Consider the following 20,451-nt stretch of genomic DNA (forward strand, 5'->3'; position numbering starts at 1 on the left):
GCTTTACACGGAAGACGCCAATACAGGTACAGACAGCATCTTGGTTTTGGTTTATGAAAACAACCAGGTCTGCGACAAGGTCTTTTGGGGATATATATCTTTGGTTTTGAAGCACGTGCTGGAGGTATAGTAACCTTGCAAAATCTGTGTAATAAAATTCTCTTATGCCTTGTTTTTTTTAACATGTATAAATGATTATATATTTTATTTACATAATTATATAGTGTCATATGTAATATATAAATATATACATATATATCTAAGATTCTGCTGCTAACCAAAGTATAAAATATATTTATTATTGATATCCAAGTTAGCATAGTAATTGTTCCTAATTTGTGCCGGACGGACAAAAACAACATAAATTTGTATTCTCCTAACATTGAAACAATTCAATTAAGACATCGTGCTGTAACTCTAGTTAAACATCGTGCAGCACATGCAGGTGGACAGTATGGAATACATTTCGGTGGGCAAGGTCCGCACGGCACTGGTGGCGTACATATCGTAATTTTACATGGTGGTGGGCATGCTACACAAATTGGTGGAACACATGGGTAAGGTACACACGACGGACAAGAGGGTAACTGGTACTGGATACAGGATGCAGGAGGCGGATAGCAAGATGTTGTGCAACATGATAATGGACTTCCTCCACAAGACATTGTTTTCCTTTTTTATTGCTTTTTTGTTGTATATTATTTTTTATGATGTCATATACATGAAATTTTGATAATACCATTTATACGAAATAGCTGACAATTGAAGTTTATACGAAGATATTATTCATTTATTATGTGTTGAAGACATATTCAGACGATGTAGTCGTTTTTTTTTAAATAAATCATTCCAGTGTTATAAAACGAAAAATAAATTAAATAGAGTGGAAATATGCTAAAAATATAATGAATATGTAACAAAATTCATATTCTTTAATTTTTATAAAACTTGGATAAAATCAAAATTTTTGTTTTCAATTATTTGAACATAATTACCATTAGAAATGCCTTGTGACGGAAAAAATCCTAATTGTGATAGAAGACGAGAATTATTAGCGCAACTAAAATGTTTGATTAGTTCTATGGAAAGAAAGTAAGAAAATGTTGAAACTAAATTACGAACATGAATAAAATTATAATTTGTTCATTATAGAAAAGCATGTGAATGGGATGAGCCACCTTGTCCTCCTCCTGTTATTTGTTCTTCACCTTGTGCACCTATTTCTGATTGTGTAAGTAGGAATCGATTTAAAAATGCGTAATGTACAGTCAATAATCACAGCTTTTGTATAAATCATTTATTGTCATAAAAAGTAAGGGATACGAAAAATAAACATAATATATACAGTTATCATGGTTAAAGGAAACATAAGAAATTTTTTACAATATAAATTTTTTTTACTTCTAACAAAAGAATCGATTGGGTCAGTTTTGCTGATAGAAACCAATAATATATATACAGTATATGTGCACATGGATACATATACAACGAATGCACATGTACAGTACATATACTAAGCTTCATTAAAATTTCAAGATATAATGCTTTCTTGAATATGGTTTTCTCTTTATTTTAAAATGAAGATTAAAATCTTCTAAAATCTAATATTTTAGTACCAGTACAGAAAGTGTATTGTTATAAAATAGAATAATACTAAAAATAATTTTAAACAAATTTGGGAAAAAATATCTTTTATCATTTTATATTTTTTAATACATCAATTTATATATGGGGCTAAATTTTAATTATTAAATTTCAGATTCCAGTTAAACAATGTAAAAGTTTTGATTTTCGAGCAGGTATTATATATAGATGTGAATGTATCAAAAGGAATGGTTTACAAGATAGATGTATGGTGTGGGATTGTATGGGTAGACCAGAATGTATGACAAAGTTATATCCCGTTTGTATGCCAGGACGCAACGCGTTGTTGAAATTAACAGAATTAGGAGATATGGAAGTTGCACTAAGGAAATTTTATTGTGCTGATCAAGCAAGGGAAGCTGCTCTGGCAGCATATTGTAGATTGGTATGCTACAATGGTGCAGAAAAATCTTGCTGTGCAAATGTAAAGGCAATATGTTCAAGCAATACGAAGTGTAAGCCTGTATGTATCGAATTACCACCGTGTCAACCCTGTCAACCCTGTCAACCCTGTCAACCCTGTCAACCCTATCAACCCTGTCAACCATGCAGTATTACTCCTTGTGTACCACCTTGTACTTCTTTCAACATTTGTGTACCGTGCTCACCACCATGTCCACCACCATGTCCACCACCATGTCCACCATCATGTTTACCATCATGCCCACCACCATGCCCACCACCATGCCCACCACCATGCTCTCCACCATGCCCACCACCATGCCCACCACCATGCCCACCACTATGTCCACCACCATGCCCATCACCATGCCCACCGCTATGCCCACCACTATGCCTACCACCATGCCCACCATCATGCCCACCACCATGCCCACCACCATGCCCACCACCATGCCCACCACCATGCCCACCACCATGCCCACCACCATGTCCATCACCATGTTCACCACCATGTTCGCCATGTCCACCATGTCCACCATGTTCGCCACTGTGTTCGCCTTGTCCCCCGTGTCCACCATGCCTACCACGTTCACCATGTCAACCATGTCCATTACCATGCTCACCGCGTGTATCACTATGTTTACCGTCTTGTCCTCCACCATGTCCACCACCATGTCCTCCGCCATGTCCACCATGTTGCTCCTCACCTTGTCCACCAACGTGTCTATCAATGTGTCCATCACCATGTCTACCGCTGTGTCCATTACCATGTTAACCAAAATATTTATCAGTATGTATCCATTATTATATTCTATTTCTTATGTGCCAAATATACATTTTCCTTTCATCATTCTGTTATGAGTCTATTTTACAATGTATAGTTTATATATTTCTGTCGAATATCAGTTATCACAAATGTATCTAAAAATTTTATACGTGTTCTCCAATATTTGCATACTTTTTATGCATATAGATAATGTATGTTGTAAAAGCATCAATAAATATAGTAATGAAATATATTTAAATAATAAATGGGTTATTTTACTCAACTATTATATATTACTATTTTTATTATATTTGTATTATATACACATAAGTTACATAAGCTTTAGAGTATTGACAGTATCAGTTTTTGGATGGTGGATACTGTTTTGGATGTCGAGATTGTAAGTATTTTGCTGGTAAGCAACTAGGCCATGGTTTATCAAGGCATTCGGGTTCTTTTTGACATTGACTCAGTGGACAGGAATCTTGAAGACCATCTCTATGTACACAATGACATCTTGTGGATAGAATACCATTTCTCATTTCAGGAAATTTCAAACGACTGAACTGAAATAAATATTAATATTTGGTACATATGAGAACTGAATTATATTGATATTATCGATATACGTATTATGCTCAGTTACTCGCATTAATATTCGAACACGGCACTACCCCTATATCTAATACATTGTATAAAACTGGATGATTTAAATGTTGTGTTACTTATTCTACGAGAATATAATAGTAATGCCCCACACGTCATGGTGCCCGAATATTAATACGAGCTACTGTAAATGCATGGTCTATGATATGTACGAAATTTATGTTCAAAGATGCTGATATGCACAGGTAGATTTCAGGAAGTAGATAGATTTTTAATATAATTTATTTACGATTTTTCACAAGCTATCACACGTGCTTTTTCATTTACATATTTGGATCATCAAGTTTGGATTATAATTGTATCAGCTTTACATTACGTACTGACCACAATTTACCTCTGAAGTTTGGACGTCACTCACACCCGTCTTTGTTTGTTTGTGCGATGTTTTTGGCGCCTCAGAGGACTTCTCTTCGAAAGGAATCATTAGAAATATCGGTAGCATAAGTGGTGTTTTTTCTTCGTGACATTCCTGCTTCACTGGATATTTGCGAAGGATACTACCAAGCAGAAAAAATTTCATTTCATTTTTGGTGTAGATAAAGTTACTGAGAATAAGAAAAGATAGCCAGATGAAGATGACAAAAAGTTTAAGGGATGCTTCTCCGAGTCAAAGGAAATCGAAATGATTGATATTTCAAAATCAGTTTAAGTATCTCTGATTCTTGGTAAAATTTTCTACATGAATCAATGTACAATGACTCATGTTAATATTCGGATACAGCACTATTTCCATATTTGTAGCTTTGTATATGAGATGACGATCTAAATATACTGTTGTCTATTCTAAGAGAATATGAATCATTTAGTGTTGTTCTTAAATACATGAACAATTCCTTCGTAACAATTACATTGAATTGTACAATAGAGGACAGAAGTTGGTCTCCTTGTTTCTTAAATTCGATGGCGATCTTCTTCTTTTAAAGTTAGTATTCTTTCCTCTTCGTGACATGTTAAATTTTTTAATGTATTATAAAAATATCGATATTAATTTTTTCTGGTATTAATCATACAAAATAATTATTAATTCGAATTGTTTTCAAGAATTGTTAGATTGCAGAACGGTAACAAGTGTCCGAATATTAGTGTGTAGGTTTTTGATAAAAAGCTGTTGTACAGTTAAATGTTATTGTTAGAAAAAATTTTTTAGGCATATTCAAGCTGCAACAAATGGCAACAATGCTTCAGTGTTTGAAAGTAAAGTAATTGTACAATGTAAGTACATTTGTTGCATGAACTATTATTACTTTTATATCTACTTGCAATCTTATTCTTTTTTTTACTATAGAGAGTTAATTATTTTATGTACATACACTTTTACGGAAATTAGGAATATGACATAGTATTATTACATTATTAAACTAACCATTTTGATGTTGCTGGCTCTAATGTTGCAGTAGTTTGCATTATGTGTTTCAGTTTTGTAATATGTTTAAGGAGCACTATTAAGAACAAAGTACTTGTTAATTTGTCATGTTGTAGAAAGTGTTCTATTTAAACTAAAATTTAGTGAAATGTCCTGGAATGTTGTTGGTTGATGAATTTTAGCTTAAATTTTCTAACGATCGCGTTTTGTTGTGGTTTATATACATATTAACATTCTTGAACTGAGCAACATTAGAAAGCACTAATAAAATTTTACACATTACGAGAAATAGTTTTAAAGCAAATATAATTTAGTGTAATATAGTTTTTGAAAAGAAGTAAAAATTTGTGAAAGTATTATTATTATTTATTTTATTTAAAGTCGCATGGACTAGTTACACTTCCATTCTTTCAAATAATCTTTCATAGATTATTTGTACATATTGTCATAGAAAAATTTATGTATATAATATTTGTTATTGTTGTTATACGACTTAATTGTAAAGCTATCAATTAGTAGGAATGCAATCAAACAACATTTATTATAAGAAATCTCATCTCTTTCTAAAAAAATCTTTCACTTATTTTATATATTGATACACAACATATTATGAAGTTATTTACACTTTTAATATTATAAAACCCACAAAGAAAGCATATATCTTGTCTTGGTTTCTTTTTCCACTACTATTATAAGTATATACATAAATTACATTTCATAATACATATAGCATGAATATCAGCCTTTTAATATTACATGAAGTTTTCGATTATAGAAATAAAATAAAAAAACATATGATGATAATGTGATATCTTCTTAAAACATATTTTTAGATGTTTTACATCAAAAAATTTCCAAGTTTATTATTTGTTACATTAATTTCGTTAATTTTAATTGTATACCATTGATACAGCTCGAAAAAGAAATCAAAGATGTCGTACAAATGTTTAAAAAACAATGGTGCTAGTATAGAAGAGACACTTGGAAATTGGGGCTTTTCTAACAGAGTCTCAAATTCTGGTCAAGAACTTAGACGTTTAAGATGTCTCTTTAATAAGATGGATGGAATGTAAGGGATGAACTCTATAATTTTTTCTTCGAATGTATTAATTTCTGTAACGTATTAAGTTGTTAAGTAGTGTAAAAATATAAGATAAAAATAAATTTAAATATAAACTAGATAAGGAAGAATTAGAATATTAAAAATAAACTAGATTATATAAAGATATGAAATTAATATTATCTGAAAAGTACTTCTTCATGATATATCATTGAAATCTTCAGGAAAACTAGGAAGCCAATGATGTGTGTAAAATATAATTGTTTATATGACCCAGACGCATGGCATGTAAAACCTAGTCCTGACGAATGTAAACCTATTTGGACAATGCCTATGAGAAGACCTCTTATTACATATAGCTCTACTGCTGATATAATAATGACATCAAATTTGGATAGCATTGGAACAGATTTGCTTTATCCTATTCCAGGACGAAGTTATCTATTACAGGGTGTATGTAAAAGTATCCAATCAAATGAAGCAGTTATAACATTTAACTTGATTTAATTTGGTTTTCTTCTAATAGACAGATAAATGGTATCGGCATAACCAATGCTGCAATCAACAGCCAAATTGCTCAGTACGACATCCTTGTGCACCACAGTGTTAAAAGCATAGTATACATGTATAAAAATAATGTACGTGAAAGTAAAACATCTGCTATTCAGATTTTTCTAGTCGATTATATTTGATAATTTTAATGATATGTTGTTATTTGTATCTTTCTTTCGTCAAGCGACAAATCGTATTTTATTTATAAAATATAATATAAAATTTGTCTTGAGAAGGGCTACAATCGTAGATGTTTAAAGATATATAGCTCAATTAAAAAAAATGGAGGTGATGTTCAGAAAGCGTAATCCATCACGTAATAATTTCCTGTCGAAACCTTTTATTTTAAACTTTTCTTTCAAACATTTCAAACATAAATTGAAAGAGTTATTTAAGTGGCTTGCTTTTGGTGACTCACCCCGTATATGCTTCAAAGAGGGCTGTGATTATCACCTCCTATAAGATATGTATAACTAGCAGTTTGTCACATATTAATTACTTCCTCGCTAGAAAAATAAATGCAGTTGGAAGGTATAACACATGTAATCCTCTCTAAATGTACAGTCATGGCATGGTGTATAAAGATCATTTCCTTTGAGTATCAGTACGATTAAGCTGTTATTTTGATCACAAAATGTATATTACTTCTATAGCAATGTATTATAATAAATACGCGGTTTCATTTATTTTATATATTGGCTCATTTCATATATATATATTTCATTATATATTTCATTTATTTTATATATTTTTTAACATGAAGACAGGCTTCTTTATTTGCAGACAATAATATGTAAATTATGCTGTCTTAAGGTACCTAAAACTATAGAACCAAGAATAACAATTAACAGCAATTAATACTTAATTTTAGCTTATTTGAATAAATTAGATGAGTATATTATACATTATATTTATGAGTATATTATATATTATTTTTTATTTTCAGAGCACTGAATAAAATGCATTATTATGATATTGAATTAACACTAGGTTTACGGTACCCATCAATTTGACGGATTTCGAACTTCGAAATGAAATATCTCAAAAACCTTAGCACCAATTTTAACCATTTTGCATCGTAAATTAATCATTTCATCTAAAGAATTTATGGACAAAATTATTTTTTCCTAGGCTTTCTAATTTTTGAAATCTGTATGTAGTATATCTATCTCTACGAGATCCGTCAAATTGACGGATTAAATTGTCAACATCAATGAAGATCGTTCTGAGGATACCTCCGAAGAAGATCAGTATGAATTAGGCCAAAGCGAAACTGACAGTGAAAGCTCTGAATACATTGAAAGTGGAGAGATACAAGGATCTTCGAATAGTGAAAAGAAATACTTCTTGAAAGTGTATCGTAACAAGAAAAGGATGCGTATTCTTTTTAGTTCTGACTCCAAGGATGAAAGGGCGAGTATTCCAAGCACATCCCAAAATGTATAGGTGAAATTGAAATTGCAATTGACAGGACACAGTGCATAAAATTGAAAGCAGGCGGATCTAGGCGCCCGTAAATCTAGTGTTAATTTACGATCTACTATTAATATTAAAAAGAGCACATATCGTATTGCAAATGATTAGCTGATATATTAAGATATTGAAATCATATACGAAAAATTCCATATTGATTATTGATTATACATGTATTAAGATTAAATTATCAGTTATTTTCTCTTCAATAATCTTTTTTCCTTAATTAAATGTAAACATGAAATTTTTTTGTGTAGTATCATAGGCAATTTTCTTCGAATACTCTACGGAGTTTGTTGGTGAATTGCTTTATCAATCAATCTACATTTTTATCTTCTACATTATTCCTTAGCAACGTGAAATACGATACTGCGGTAGACAAAATCTGCAAAATGTTAATAAGCAAATTATTTCACAATATCAGAAATTATAATTTTCGGATATTTTAAAATTTCCTATACTTCAAATTTTATAGATCGCAACAAGTATTTATTGTAGAGTTGATACTATATCTACCGTGGTGTAAGTTTCCAACGATACAGGAAAAAATTTGTTCGCAGTAAGACAACAAACTCGTCTTGATCGTTCAATCACCATTATCAGATCGTTTCGCAGCATCCTACCAGGTTTGTTCATTGGCATGACAGTCCACAACGCTGAATATGCTCCTATAGCAACTTTCTCACTGTGTTCTATCACACCGTCACAGCTATAGGTGAACATAAACAGTAGAGCCATTGAGCCGATTAAAAGAAAGATGAAGATGGAACGTCTCGCAAAAGGAGCAGCAACCTAAGAGGAAATTGTTCATTTAGAAATTATAAATATTTAATAAAATTTCATAATATAGCAATGTATTATGACACGTAAATACTAACCACTAGTCCCTGATAAGCAAACAGGCAAATTAACACACTAAATACCAGCACTTGTCCAAATATTAGCATCGTGTATATGTCTTCAAGCCTGTTGCAAAAATCAATCAGTGTCTGATGTTGTCGAATATACAACTTCAATTGCTCGTAAAATGTATGCACATGCTTTGTTATCATCAATTCCACGTTTTTCTCTGTTATTTGATGTTCCATGTCACACAGTTTTGCGATCCTGTATCGAAGTATGCGAAACTGGCCAGTCAAATGTATGGCCAGGATGCAGAAAACGTTATCGAAGCAAAAATAACTGACCGCTATGTAATACAAACTTATCGTCTGCAAAAAGTAAAAATTATTTCCCCTGTCGCAGTTCGTGGAAGAAATTAATTCTTACAAAATCGCAGATATGTCGCTTACACTATAATCATCGATACGAAGGATTTTATAGATTTATAGAAAGTGGAACATTCTAAGAGTGTACTTCGACTAACACCAAATACATTTTACCTCTGTGAGTATCCAAGTATAAGTCATTGTATAATAAGTTGGACGTAGTGTATAAACGTTAGAAAAATTTACGAGAAGTTAAATACCTGTATAAGGAATCCTATTTCGTAGTAAGGCGATATAGATACTGGTAAATTTAGCCACACGTTAAATGGCAATATTCTTTCTGATTTATTTTTCCCAGCATTTGCTGCAATAAACGCTTAGATGGTGTACTTTTTTCTATATCAAATGTTTTGTTTATTTATCGTTAGGTATATCTTTCTGTTTATGAAATTTTCAGCCTTCGAGGGTAGAGAAATATTTGTCAGTATACATAATTATTAAACATCTAAATGCAGCAAAACTATATCGAGATTCTTTTATTAAAAAGAAAGGGGGGTTGTTTAAGTTATACGACAACAAATTCCTATATAGTATAAGAGTTTTGTGGCAGAAGTATATTATTAACTATATGCCGTTCTTGGTCTTAACTTGCTCTAATCGCTTTAATCCTACGCGCTACAGCACAACATTACAACCGTGCTTAGACTTTAGAAGTAAATTGTAATTCAATTTTCGGTATTTTATACATTAGGTGTGAAATTCTTTGTCTTTTCTGTTAATTAATTTTAAGCGTTGAATAATAAATTCTAATTCTGTTAGAAGTGCGTGTAATCTGTCGTCAGCTGTTAATTCTATCACAACGTAGCGTTGGTGTTTTGGTATTACGTTTTAAATAACATGTTATAAACAAATAGAATATTTTTAACCTACTAATAAGCGGTGTTGACAGGTAAGCTAGCATAGCACATACGCCAATGGCGCTGACAGAACAGACGAAAAAGGTGCAAGTCTTTCTGCAATTCTTTAAAATTTCTTTCTCGCGTGTATCGTAGTTAACATTCCAGAAATTTTGTTGCGTGTACGTAATCAGACTTATAAATTCCCTTTTATGCATTAGTATGATACATATCTTGATTAAACCCATTGTCACAGTTAATGTGTTGGTAGTAACATAAAGAATGTCCTGAAATGAGATATTATGAATTTTTTTATATATTATTATTATTGCTTAGTCCGTGTCCTTCGGCTTTGGACGAACTTTCGGTTTTACATCTCTTATACCTACTTCGCTTCGAATTTTTTTTATATAATATAGTCGTTTGTTTCACAGAGTTTTAACTGAATTACGCATATCACAAACTATTATCTACCGTTACGTATAACGAACGGTTTTAAGTACTATTTAATTTAATAAATAGAAACGAATACTAAAGACGAGTGCCAATTGAAAACAATCCATGTATCGAGAAATCAATATATATTTTTTGTACATACGTATATAATTTAACAATAATTAGAAAAATATTGACTACACCTGCCAAATATCTTCTAGAATTTAACACTATTAATTTTTTTCATTTTTCTATACGTAATAAATTACTATTAAATTTTTAGAATGCTACGACTATTTGTACGACAGTATAACATCTACGCAATTTCATTTGATGAGATCCATCAACTATACTCACGCCTTTGTATAACCAAGTAAAATAGAAATCTCTCATAATGACGATCGAGGAATCTATTGAATTGAATAGTGTGCACATTAGCTTTATTTTCATCCAACGGTTTTCCGCGCGATTGTCGGATATCCATAAGCCGATGTTCCTCAAGAAAAACGTCGAAAAGATGACCGATATGTCCAAATCTTGTTCCGTTTGCATGGTGTCTGATCGACTTCTAAAGCTGTCGCTCACGTATACTCCAATGCATATGAATCATGATAACAGGTGTTGCCTTGATTATTCATTCCTTTTTCTATGATTCTAATATCGGCTTAACACAAAGGGCGTGAAATAAAGGTTTGATTGCTATCTTTAGATATAGACGGATAAATAACGGGTACATTTACGCTGTGATCGATTTCTGTTTTATTATTAATACGGGTCTGTGTTAAATCCTCGAACGTTAGACGTCGTGTTATTTCGTTCTTGTGGCAATTTGCTGATGAAATGGAATTATAAATGGATTAGTTGATTACACCGTTGAATATAGAATATAGAAGGGTAAGAAGACAAAAGGTAGATATGGTATTATATGAAATATAAAGGTAGATATGGTACCGGATAGGTGCTATAAGAATAATAAGAAGTTTATACAGGATGTTCGGTTATAGGTATAAAAAAATTTTAAGGGTGATTCTTGAAGCTAAAATAAAATGAAAATCATCGGCTTTGTTTTCCAGTTATTCACAATTAAAAATCAGTCAAAATGCCCCTGCACGCAAGTAAACCTCCTTACACGAACGAAGGAAGATCAGCCTAAGCAGTGGGGCGCACAGTGACCTTCAATCCGAACGACACATGGACGGCAGCTTACCTCATACAAGTGTAGTGAAGAAGACCATGATATTCAGAGACGTTAATTGTGCCTACAGCAAAATCATACACGCATTGCGATTGTCCCGTCCGTGAGTATCCACAGTAAAGTCACATACGCATCGCGATTGTCCCGGTCGCGAGTATTTATAATAAAATCGCAACAATAGCACATAGGCGACATTTATACAAGGTTCGTACACGCACTATGATTGCCCTGAACGCGAGAGTATTATATGTCTATTGCCTGTATAAGTTGTAGGGCTGATGCATTTTGGTTTAGTGATAATTATCTTTGTGTAAATCTTCCTTAGATAGTGGAAGAACGGAGAAAAAGCTACTATTGTTCTGCATTTCTTACACAGCAATTTATACTATGGAAGAGTTTACGTGAACTTAATTGTTAGTTGCAAGCAATGTGCAAAACACAGAGTACGCGTCCAATTTTTATTCTTATTAATAGCTTTTACTAAGTTTCGCCTATTGTCACTTATAAAAAAAAAAAAAAACTATTTCGCTCATGTTTAAATCCCACGTGGTTAACCAATTCATTAAAACTTGATGAATATGTGTCTTGCGTGAAATGCTTGTAAATATTGCAAATTTAACATATGTGTGTCGATGAATTTCCAAATCTTTCGACGTGTAATACGTTAAAGATAAATAACTTCGTAAAATAATAATATAGTAACTAGTAAGTAGTAGTAATCAATATGTAATTAACGTTTTCTTCAAATTATTTAAAAAATTGGATAAGTTTTTTAAAGATTGATCTACTGCTTTGTGCGAGGTTTTATTACCATCCATAATTGCGATGTGTTTCCATTACTGTCGCGAGATGATAGTGGAAGATTAGAAATGCAAGCTGGATAACCAAAATTAGTAGAGATATCCAAATCTGGATGTTCGGGCGTTGTGCAGGTTCCTTATATCCTTATATTCTTATATTACTTATTTTTCCATTTTAATATTATTATTATTTTTATATTATTTAACAGAATGATGAACTAAAATTTGGAAAGCGGAAATATAATGACCACAGAAGGGTGGAAGAACACTGAATGTTAGGAATGGTAGATGGAATTAGAAATATCAATTGTAGAATGGTGATGGTTGAGAACAGCGAGACGACGATGTTAATTTCCGTATACAGAAACATGTTGCCGCCAGCAGCAAGATCCATACAGACTGCTTTCGAAGTTACGCGGGTCTCGTTGCAGAATGATTCATTCATAAAACAGTGAATTACAGTGTGGAAGCTACAATGAAATTTGAATTAGATTTGAATTACTTTTCATTCATCTAATTACAGCTAGTGATCCATAGCCAGAAGATAGAATTTAATTGAAGACCAAAGGGTTGAATGCGAGGAAAAGACCGCTTTCACGATAATAACACTCTTCCGATTGCCTATGCGAATTTCTGTGGCAACGATATTGCAAAGCGTATAAAATCGATGGCATGCAATCTTTGATGGAGGCAATACGCAAGCAGTATATCTTTGAATAAGGGAAGCGGAATAGGTGAACATTTGAATGCTCATCTGTGTCGACTAATCAGAGCATGGTTAGAAGCTTATGTGACATCAAAATAACCTGTAAAATATGTTAAAGATGTTAGATTTTATATACGCACAACTTTTGAATCAGTGCATTCCGCACTTTAAAACTTGATTTTGTCGAAACATGTTAAAATAAGATTGCAAATAGAAATATCAATAATTTCAGGGTCCCTAAAGTGTAGCTTACCCTAGAAACATGTTCGGTTTCTTATCACTGTAACATCAAGAACTTCCGTTCTTTGTTGGTTAGTGCAAAGGAACTGAACCATGAGAGTTAAATTAATTTTTATTTTTTTAAATTGGTCTGTCGAAATATTAATTCTGTAAGATGTTTTGCTGTATCGCAATTGTTTTTTTTTTTTTTTTGCTTATCTTTACATTCGATGTATTCACAACAGAGCGATCGAAAAGTAGGTAATAGCGATAAATTTATAGAAAGCGATAGTTAACAAATTTTAAATTGAAAATTATGACTTAAAGAAAAAAGGGTATATATTTCTAAATTCGGAAGAAACCTGTTGAGAAGGTCTTCAATTTTGCCAAACAAAGCATTTCTATTCCCGAGTTCTAACTTTCCTATCGCTATACTACGCACCAAACCATCAGACAGTCTTCAAATACATGCTATCTTTTAAAACATACTTGATTGACAATTCAAATTACGTGCCAAATATATACAGGATGGTTGGTAACTGGTGGTACAAGCGGGAAGGGGGTGATTCTACGCGAAAAAAGAAGTCGAAAATATAGAATAAAAATTTTTCGTTTGAGGCTTTGTTTTCGAAAAAATCGACTTAGAAAGTGTTCGTAGAAATTTAATTAGAAGAGCAGAAATATGTGTTCGGCAGAATGGTCAACATTTTCAGCAATTTTTGTAATAATAAACTTTATGATTACTTCATATTATTTCATTATGTATTCCTAATTTTCCGTTACGACAAAAACAAACTTAAATTGCGATAATATCCATCGAGACAACGATCTACAGTGAGATCCGTTATAACGAGACGTGATAAAGTGCACGCGTACCGAGCGAAAATTCAAAGTCGATTTTCTCGAAAACAAAGCCTCACACGAAAAATTTTTATTCTATATTTTCGACTTCTTTTTTTGCGTAGAATCGCCCCCTTTCCGCTTGTACCACCAGTTACCAACCACCCTGTATATCGACTTTTCTAGACTAAGATTACATTAAGGCTACGTTCACGTAATAGCGTAACAGTATCGTATATGCCTTGTAACGGGAAACACTATATAAGGTAAAATTTGTTATAATTATCTAATAAAATTAATAAATATATTAATACTTATGTTTGCCAACAAATGTAACAATTGTTAAAAAATAATTTTAGGAGATAGACGTACAGATTTATTTTACCGATTTGAAAAAGGTTGGTTCGAATTCCAGTAGAGATTTTCTTTTTTTATATTAAATATATGTATAAAATACACATTTAGAAAAAACATATCTAAAACAAAAAAAATTTTTTATCACACTTTATGACTTTAATTGAACCTTTATTGGTGAATTTAAATAATTTGCATTTATCCGTTATTTAAATGATATTTCTTCAGTGAAAACAGTTCTTACATTTACTTTAATTTGAAAAATAAATATACATATAGCATGTGTGAATGTATATAATATGTATATAAAAAAATTTCAACAAGTGTTGACTTACTTTGGGGATCCATTGTATAGACGGGTTAGCGTCTCTGTCGGTTTCCTCCTGTTTTCGCCAGATTTCTCCCGTTTCCGCCGATTTTCACCAGCGTCCTCCCGTTTTTCCCCATTTGTTCCTGTTTTCATCTGTTTATAAGAAGCATTAAAAGTGAATTCACGATAATCCCGTTTGTAGCATGTCCTGCAAACTCGAAAAATGACGAACTCGCCTGATTTTAGTTTTACGTTTGTCCACTGTGACGATTGTACAAAGAATACTTGAGTATCCTCGGCGTCACAGCCGCGAAGAAGGTCAAAGCCCGTCAGCTTGTGCGCTGGCGAAGGAGAGAGCCCCTTTCAACACCCCCAAGTGACTTCGCTATCTCTCACTAGAACCCAGCATGATGGAACCCAGGCAATCGCAATCGCAAGACGTTGGGACCACTGGTCCACACACCATGCGGATGAGGGTTTAATTTACGGTGCCTTTAGTATTGACGCTTTCTTTTTCTCATATCCGAAGGTAACGAAGAACAGGCGGTTGAACCAGGTGTTCGAACTTCGCATTTTCTTACACTTTTTATCCTATTTCCGCTCATGTTATCCCGTTTCTGCCCGTTGAATTGAATATCGCTTTGAAATAATTGAGATAAGTGAATTAGATTTTATTCGTTTCTTTTCGTTAACCTCGATTCGTTACATTTTGGGTGATGTGCGGTGCGAGACATATAAACCAAGTTGAAGTTTATCAGTACTGCCCGATATTCTTTATTATGTATTGAATAGCATGTAATCGAGGCGTATCTCTTCATCGCATTCGATGATTAAGTTGATCATAAGTCCTACGTTCGTCGTATTAAATAACAGAGGGCGTAAGAAATATGTACTCTGATTTTTCTCCTCGTCGATATTAGAGAAACTGAAACACAAATTTCTATTTAATGTCGCGTCTATCCTCTCCTTAGTCAATGCTTAAAGCACCAACGAAATTCTTAAATCTCTAAATATTTTCTGTAAAAGAGTGCAATTTAAATCAAATATACTTTTAATACTTTTGTAGTACGTACATGTACAGAGTGTCAAAAAATTATTCGTGGTAGCTTTGGAAGATAATTCTACATTTTCGAATCAGTGAAGATCTGTTAAAAAAGACCGCGTATTGACCTGAAAGAATTTTGTGGTAGCGCCACACGTACCGCCACATGATATTTTTGTATGTCGGTATTTCAGAAGCTGAGACACAAAATCCCATTTGATGTCACATCTATTCTCTTTTATCCTATCTTAATCGATGGTTATACATTGGTTATAGCTGGTTATACCCAGCTTTTCCATTTGATATTTGTTTACTAAAGTACGTTTTACTAATTAAAAATAATTGTAAATATCAATAATAATTATAAATATTATCGATGTATTGTATAAAAATTCCCATGAAATAATATTTGGACCTGCTATTCTTAGATCATGGTCAGTTTAAAAGATATACATTGTTCTTTGTCATAAATATATTATAAAAATTGAATTAACCAGGAGGATAAAAATATTTCTAAAATATTTATTGTGTAGAAAGAATTAAACTAAATTTAATATCATGGAAAAATCACAGAAAATGCCAAAAGTGGCAAAGGTATGTAACACTTCTACATTTTTACTACACATATAAATCATATAATGTAATGTATGAGAATGAAATAATTCTTATATTATATCAAATTATTTTAACTATATTTTATTCTAGGTTAAAAATAAAGCACCTGCTGAAATTCAAATAACAGCAGAGCAACTTTTGCGGGAGGCAAAAGAACGGGACCTAGAAATCTTACCACCAGTAAGCATATTTGCATTTATTTATTCAATTTTGACCATTCATTATTTTTATTAAGTTTATGTAATTTCTATCCATATATAAATTTTAATATATGTGAGGTTGAACAGTTGAAAAGTTGATATGTAATGAATATTTATACATATTTCTATTACTTCAGCCACCAAAACAAAAGATTTCTGATCCTCATGAGTTAGCTGATTATCAACATCGGAAACGTAAAGCTTTTGAAGATAACATTCGTAAAAATCGTATGGTGATTTCAAATTGGATAAAATATGCTCAATGGGAAGAGAGTCAAAAGCAGATACAACGAGCAAGGTATAAAATATATTAAAGTCATCATGATTATATATTTATGATTAATGTTTTTTTTTGTAAAAAAAAATAAACAATATTTTGTATTAATTATAAAAGTATTAATTGTATTATTTATGAATTTTAGATCCATATATGAACGTGCTTTAGATGTTGACCATAGAAACATTACATTATGGCTCAAATACACAGAAATGGAAATGCGAAATCGTCAAGTAAATCATGCCAGAAATTTATGGGACCGTGCTGTTACTATATTACCTAGAGCAAATCAATTTTGGTATAAATACACTTATATGGAAGAAATGTTAGAAAATATTGCTGGTAAATCCTTCTTTTATTTTTAATCTAACATAGTATATTGACTATTTATTGATTGAAATATTTATTTAGGAGCACGTCAGGTATTTGAAAGATGGATGGAATGGGAACCTGATGAACAGGCATGGCAAACATACATCAAGTTCGAATTGAGATATAAGGAAATTCAGAGAGCTAGACAAATTTATGAACGATTTGTAATGGTACATCCTGATGTTAAGCACTGGATAAAATATGCACGATTTGAAGAATCTCATGGTTTTATTAATGGTGCTCGCAATGTTTATGAACGCGCCATTGATTTTTATGGCGACGAAAATTTGGATGAAAGATTATTTATTGCATTTGCAAAGTTTGAGGAAGGACAAAGAGAAGTAAGGAAAGATCAAAATTATTTTTTTTACATAGTTTAATTTAACGCATGTTATATTATTTTATTGTAGCATGATCGAGCCAGAGTAATTTATAAGTATGCATTAGATCATATTCCAAAAGAGAAAACACAGGAAATTTATAAAGCATACACAATACATGAGAAAAAATATGGAGATCGTTCAGGTATTATAATTTATTATTGATTTATCATACTGAATAATATTTTATAAATAAATATTTATACATACAATCATGTTGTATTATTATTTATAGGTATTGAAGATGTAATAGTAAGTAAACGAAAATATCAATACGAACAAGAAGTGAAAGAAAATCCTTCTAATTATGATGCCTGGTTCGATTACTTGAGATTAGTAGAATCAGAAGGGAACGTGGATGTCATTAGAGAAACTTACGAACGTGCGATAGCCAATGTACCGCCAACTAAAGTAAGAAAGATGTATTTAATATATTTAGCATTTTGTACATATATTGTAAATAAATGTTAGTATAAGGGTATCATTTTTCATAGGAAAAGCTATTTTGGAGAAGATATATTTATCTTTGGATAAATTATGCTCTTTTTGAGGAACTTGATACTGAAGATATAGAAAGATGCAGACAAGTCTATAAGTAATTAGTACCTTAAAAAGTACCATAGAAGGTATTTTATTTTGATTAATGTGTTTATATGTTTTCAGAGCTTGCTTAGAATTAATTCCTCACAAGCATTTTACTTTCTCTAAAATTTGGTTATTTTATGCATATTTTGAAATAAGACAAAAAAATCTCACAGCAGCAAGAAAAAGATTAGTAAGTAATAATTTTACAAAAATTTATAAATTATGACACCGCGTAGAAAATTATTTTAATTGATTATAGGGTATGGCGTTGGGTATTTGTCCTAGAGATAAATTATATCGTGGATATATTGATTTAGAAATACAGTTGAGAGAATTTGATAGATGTAGAATTTTATATGAAAAATTCCTCGAATTTGGACCAGAAAATTGTACTACATGGATGAAGGTATGATAATTTAGTCAATTTATTATTTATCATCATTTCGATGGTTAAATGTGTATAAAAATCATTTTTGATAATATTTTTGTACATAGTTTGCAGAGTTAGAAACGCTTTTGGGCGATGTAGAACGAGCACGAGCTATTTACGAATTAGCTATATCACAGCCAAGGTAAAGTATTTAAAAGTATAAGTAATTTATATTACCGTAATCTTATATTGTATCATTACTTTAATTTGTAGATTAGATATGCCAGAGCTCTTATGGAAGTCATATATTGATTTTGAGATATCACAAGATGAAACAGAAAACGCAAGGCAATTATTCGAAAGATTATTGGAACGTACACTTCATGTTAAAGTAAGATTAATTATAATCAAATACAAGATATTTAATTTAGATTATGTGTTATTAAATATAAATCATGACATCTAGGTTTGGATTGCCTATGCTAAGTTTGAATTAGCTAATTCGACAACTGAGGATGGTCTAGATAATGTTATGCTGGCAAGAAGAATTTTTGAACGTGGAAACGATGCACTTAGATCGAACGGTGATAAAGAAAGCAGAGCATTGCTTTTAGAAGCGTGGAGAGATTTTGAAAGTGAGAAAGGAGATGATGATACTCGAGCTAAAATTATGGAAAAAATGCCTCGAAGGATTAAACGTAGAAGACGTATTGTTGGAGAAGATGGGGTGAATAAATTTATTGTATTACTTAAAAATTATTTTTAAAAAAACATTTTTTCACATATGTAATTTTTGTTTTTAGAGTGATGATGGTTGGGAAGAAGTATTTGATTTTGTTTTCCCAGAAGATGAATCACAGAGACCTAATCTTAAATTCCTGGCATCTGCTAAAGCTTGGATGAAGCAGAAAGAAATGAATGACAAAAATGAAAATAATCAGATAGATTCCAATAGTTAGAAAAATATTTTTTTTATTTAGAAACGATTTACGGTTCTTGTAAATAAACTAATGTTTGATTTTTTCACTGTAAATAAAAATATTAATTAGCTTTTAATTTTTTTAAGAGCATCAATTCCTTTTTTTCAAATTTTAAGATTATACTTAGTTTACTCTATACTAGACGTACTAAGAGATACTAAGTTTATAATTTAAAAAATCGTAATATAATGTATTAAATCTTGATTATTTTTGTAATTGTATAAGATTTATATAAAGTGGCTCAGTTAAATGAGATCATCTAAATTTTTGCCTTATTTATTGTTGCATGAAAAATGTTTTCAGGACAAAGTTACAGTATTTGGTCATTTCATGGTCATTTTTATAAATAGAACTTTATTTTTCGATATCTTTGTAGAATATGATAAAACAAATTCAGCAATCTTAATAATCGTACAGTTCCCTTCATATAATCTTGAGATATTTGCATTTGGTATATAAAACCGTGGTCTAAATGCGTAAGAAATTTGTAAGATTCTTAAGGAAAATATAAACAAGATGAGGAATAAAAAATAATTTAAATTATGTAATTATTCCTATTTTAATAACATAGAATTGTATAACTCACTTAGTTTAGACCTATTAAAAGATTTCAAAATATATATTAAGGTAAACGTATAAAATAATCACACATATACGTATAATAAATGTTAAAGATGATATATATATATTATGAATGTTATGAATTATATGTCATGAATGAATTACATTATGCATGACTGA

The 20,451-nt window shown here is 31.4% G+C and overlaps 5 protein-coding genes across 5 annotated transcripts; 3 read left to right on the forward strand and 2 right to left on the reverse strand.

Moving 5' to 3' along the window:
• The first annotated feature begins 85 nt into the window (after positions 1-85).
• Positions 86-2,896, forward strand: LOC126928323 (keratin-associated protein 16-1-like). The gene has a single exon (XM_050744120.1). The coding sequence runs from the start codon at positions 1,853-1,855 to the stop codon at positions 2,819-2,821; it is 969 nt and encodes a 322-aa protein (XP_050600077.1). The 5' UTR covers positions 86-1,852; the 3' UTR covers positions 2,822-2,896.
• Positions 2,897-3,082: 186 nt separating this feature from the next.
• LOC126928364 (uncharacterized) lies at positions 3,083-5,166 on the reverse strand. The gene is made up of 3 exons (XM_050744135.1): positions 4,842-5,166; positions 3,813-3,975; positions 3,083-3,378 (listed from the first exon to the last, which is right to left on the reverse strand). The coding sequence occupies exons 1-3, from the start codon at positions 4,880-4,882 to the stop codon at positions 3,172-3,174; spliced, it is 411 nt and encodes a 136-aa protein (XP_050600092.1). The 5' UTR covers positions 4,883-5,166; the 3' UTR covers positions 3,083-3,171.
• Positions 5,167-5,355: 189 nt separating this feature from the next.
• Positions 5,356-7,148, forward strand: LOC126928349 (uncharacterized). Its single transcript, XM_050744133.1, has 3 exons — positions 5,356-5,910; positions 6,126-6,354; positions 6,428-7,148. The coding sequence occupies exons 1-3, from the start codon at positions 5,774-5,776 to the stop codon at positions 6,509-6,511; spliced, it is 450 nt and encodes a 149-aa protein (XP_050600090.1). The 5' UTR covers positions 5,356-5,773; the 3' UTR covers positions 6,512-7,148.
• Positions 7,149-8,218: 1,070 nt separating this feature from the next.
• Positions 8,219-11,903, reverse strand: LOC126928273 (odorant receptor 13a-like). Its single transcript, XM_050744098.1, has 6 exons — positions 10,823-11,903; positions 10,065-10,317; positions 9,395-9,498; positions 8,805-9,137; positions 8,443-8,718; positions 8,219-8,311 (listed from the first exon to the last, which is right to left on the reverse strand). Exons 1-6 carry the CDS (start codon positions 11,015-11,017, stop codon positions 8,243-8,245), a joined length of 1,230 nt encoding a protein of 409 aa, XP_050600055.1. The 5' UTR covers positions 11,018-11,903; the 3' UTR covers positions 8,219-8,242.
• Positions 11,904-16,191: 4,288 nt separating this feature from the next.
• LOC126928255 (protein crooked neck) lies at positions 16,192-19,786 on the forward strand. The gene is made up of 14 exons (XM_050744083.1): positions 16,192-16,525; positions 16,637-16,726; positions 16,884-17,044; positions 17,169-17,365; positions 17,435-17,736; positions 17,806-17,920; positions 18,011-18,186; positions 18,270-18,370; positions 18,439-18,550; positions 18,620-18,766; positions 18,856-18,932; positions 19,004-19,121; positions 19,197-19,457; positions 19,534-19,786. Exons 1-14 carry the CDS (start codon positions 16,490-16,492, stop codon positions 19,687-19,689), a joined length of 2,049 nt encoding a protein of 682 aa, XP_050600040.1. The 5' UTR covers positions 16,192-16,489; the 3' UTR covers positions 19,690-19,786.
• The last annotated feature ends 665 nt before the right edge of the window (positions 19,787-20,451 follow it).

Source organism: Bombus affinis, chromosome 2, assembly GCF_024516045.1.
Source record: "Bombus affinis isolate iyBomAffi1 chromosome 2, iyBomAffi1.2, whole genome shotgun sequence".
NCBI classification, from domain to species: domain Eukaryota; kingdom Metazoa; phylum Arthropoda; class Insecta; order Hymenoptera; family Apidae; genus Bombus; species Bombus affinis.

Coding starts and splice junctions, on each gene's coding strand:
- LOC126928323 (XM_050744120.1), top strand. CDS start 1,853: ATGGTGTGGGATTGTATGGGTAGACCAGAATGTATGACAAAGTTATAT.
- LOC126928364 (XM_050744135.1), bottom strand. CDS start 4,882: ATGCAAACTACTGCAACATTAGAGCCAGCAACATCAAAATG. Junction 3,976..4,841: donor GAGCCAGCAACATCAAAATG/GTTAGTTTAATA, acceptor TCTGCTTGGTAG/TATCCTTCGCAAATATCCAG. Junction 3,379..3,812: donor GTGACGTCCAAACTTCAGAG/GTAAATTGTGGT, acceptor TATTTATTTCAG/TTCAGTCGTTTGAAATTTCC.
- LOC126928349 (XM_050744133.1), top strand. CDS start 5,774: ATGTCGTACAAATGTTTAAAAAACAATGGTGCTAGTATAGAAGAGACA. Junction 5,911..6,125: donor TTTAATAAGATGGATGGAAT/GTAAGGGATGAA, acceptor TGAAATCTTCAG/GAAAACTAGGAAGCCAATGA. Junction 6,355..6,427: donor GAAGTTATCTATTACAGGGT/GTATGTAAAAGT, acceptor TTCTTCTAATAG/ACAGATAAATGGTATCGGCA.
- LOC126928273 (XM_050744098.1), bottom strand. CDS start 11,017: ATGCAAACGGAACAAGATTTGGACATATCGGTCATCTTTTCGACGTTT. Junction 10,318..10,822: donor TTACTTGGTTATACAAAGGC/GTGAGTATAGTT, acceptor ATCTCATTTCAG/GACATTCTTTATGTTACTAC. Junction 9,138..9,394: donor AAATAGGATTCCTTATACAG/GTATTTAACTTC, acceptor TACTTTTTGCAG/ACGATAAGTTTGTATTACAT.
- LOC126928255 (XM_050744083.1), top strand. CDS start 16,490: ATGGAAAAATCACAGAAAATGCCAAAAGTGGCAAAG. Junction 18,767..18,855: donor ATTGTACTACATGGATGAAG/GTATGATAATTT, acceptor TTTTGTACATAG/TTTGCAGAGTTAGAAACGCT. Junction 19,122..19,196: donor AACGTACACTTCATGTTAAA/GTAAGATTAATT, acceptor CATGACATCTAG/GTTTGGATTGCCTATGCTAA.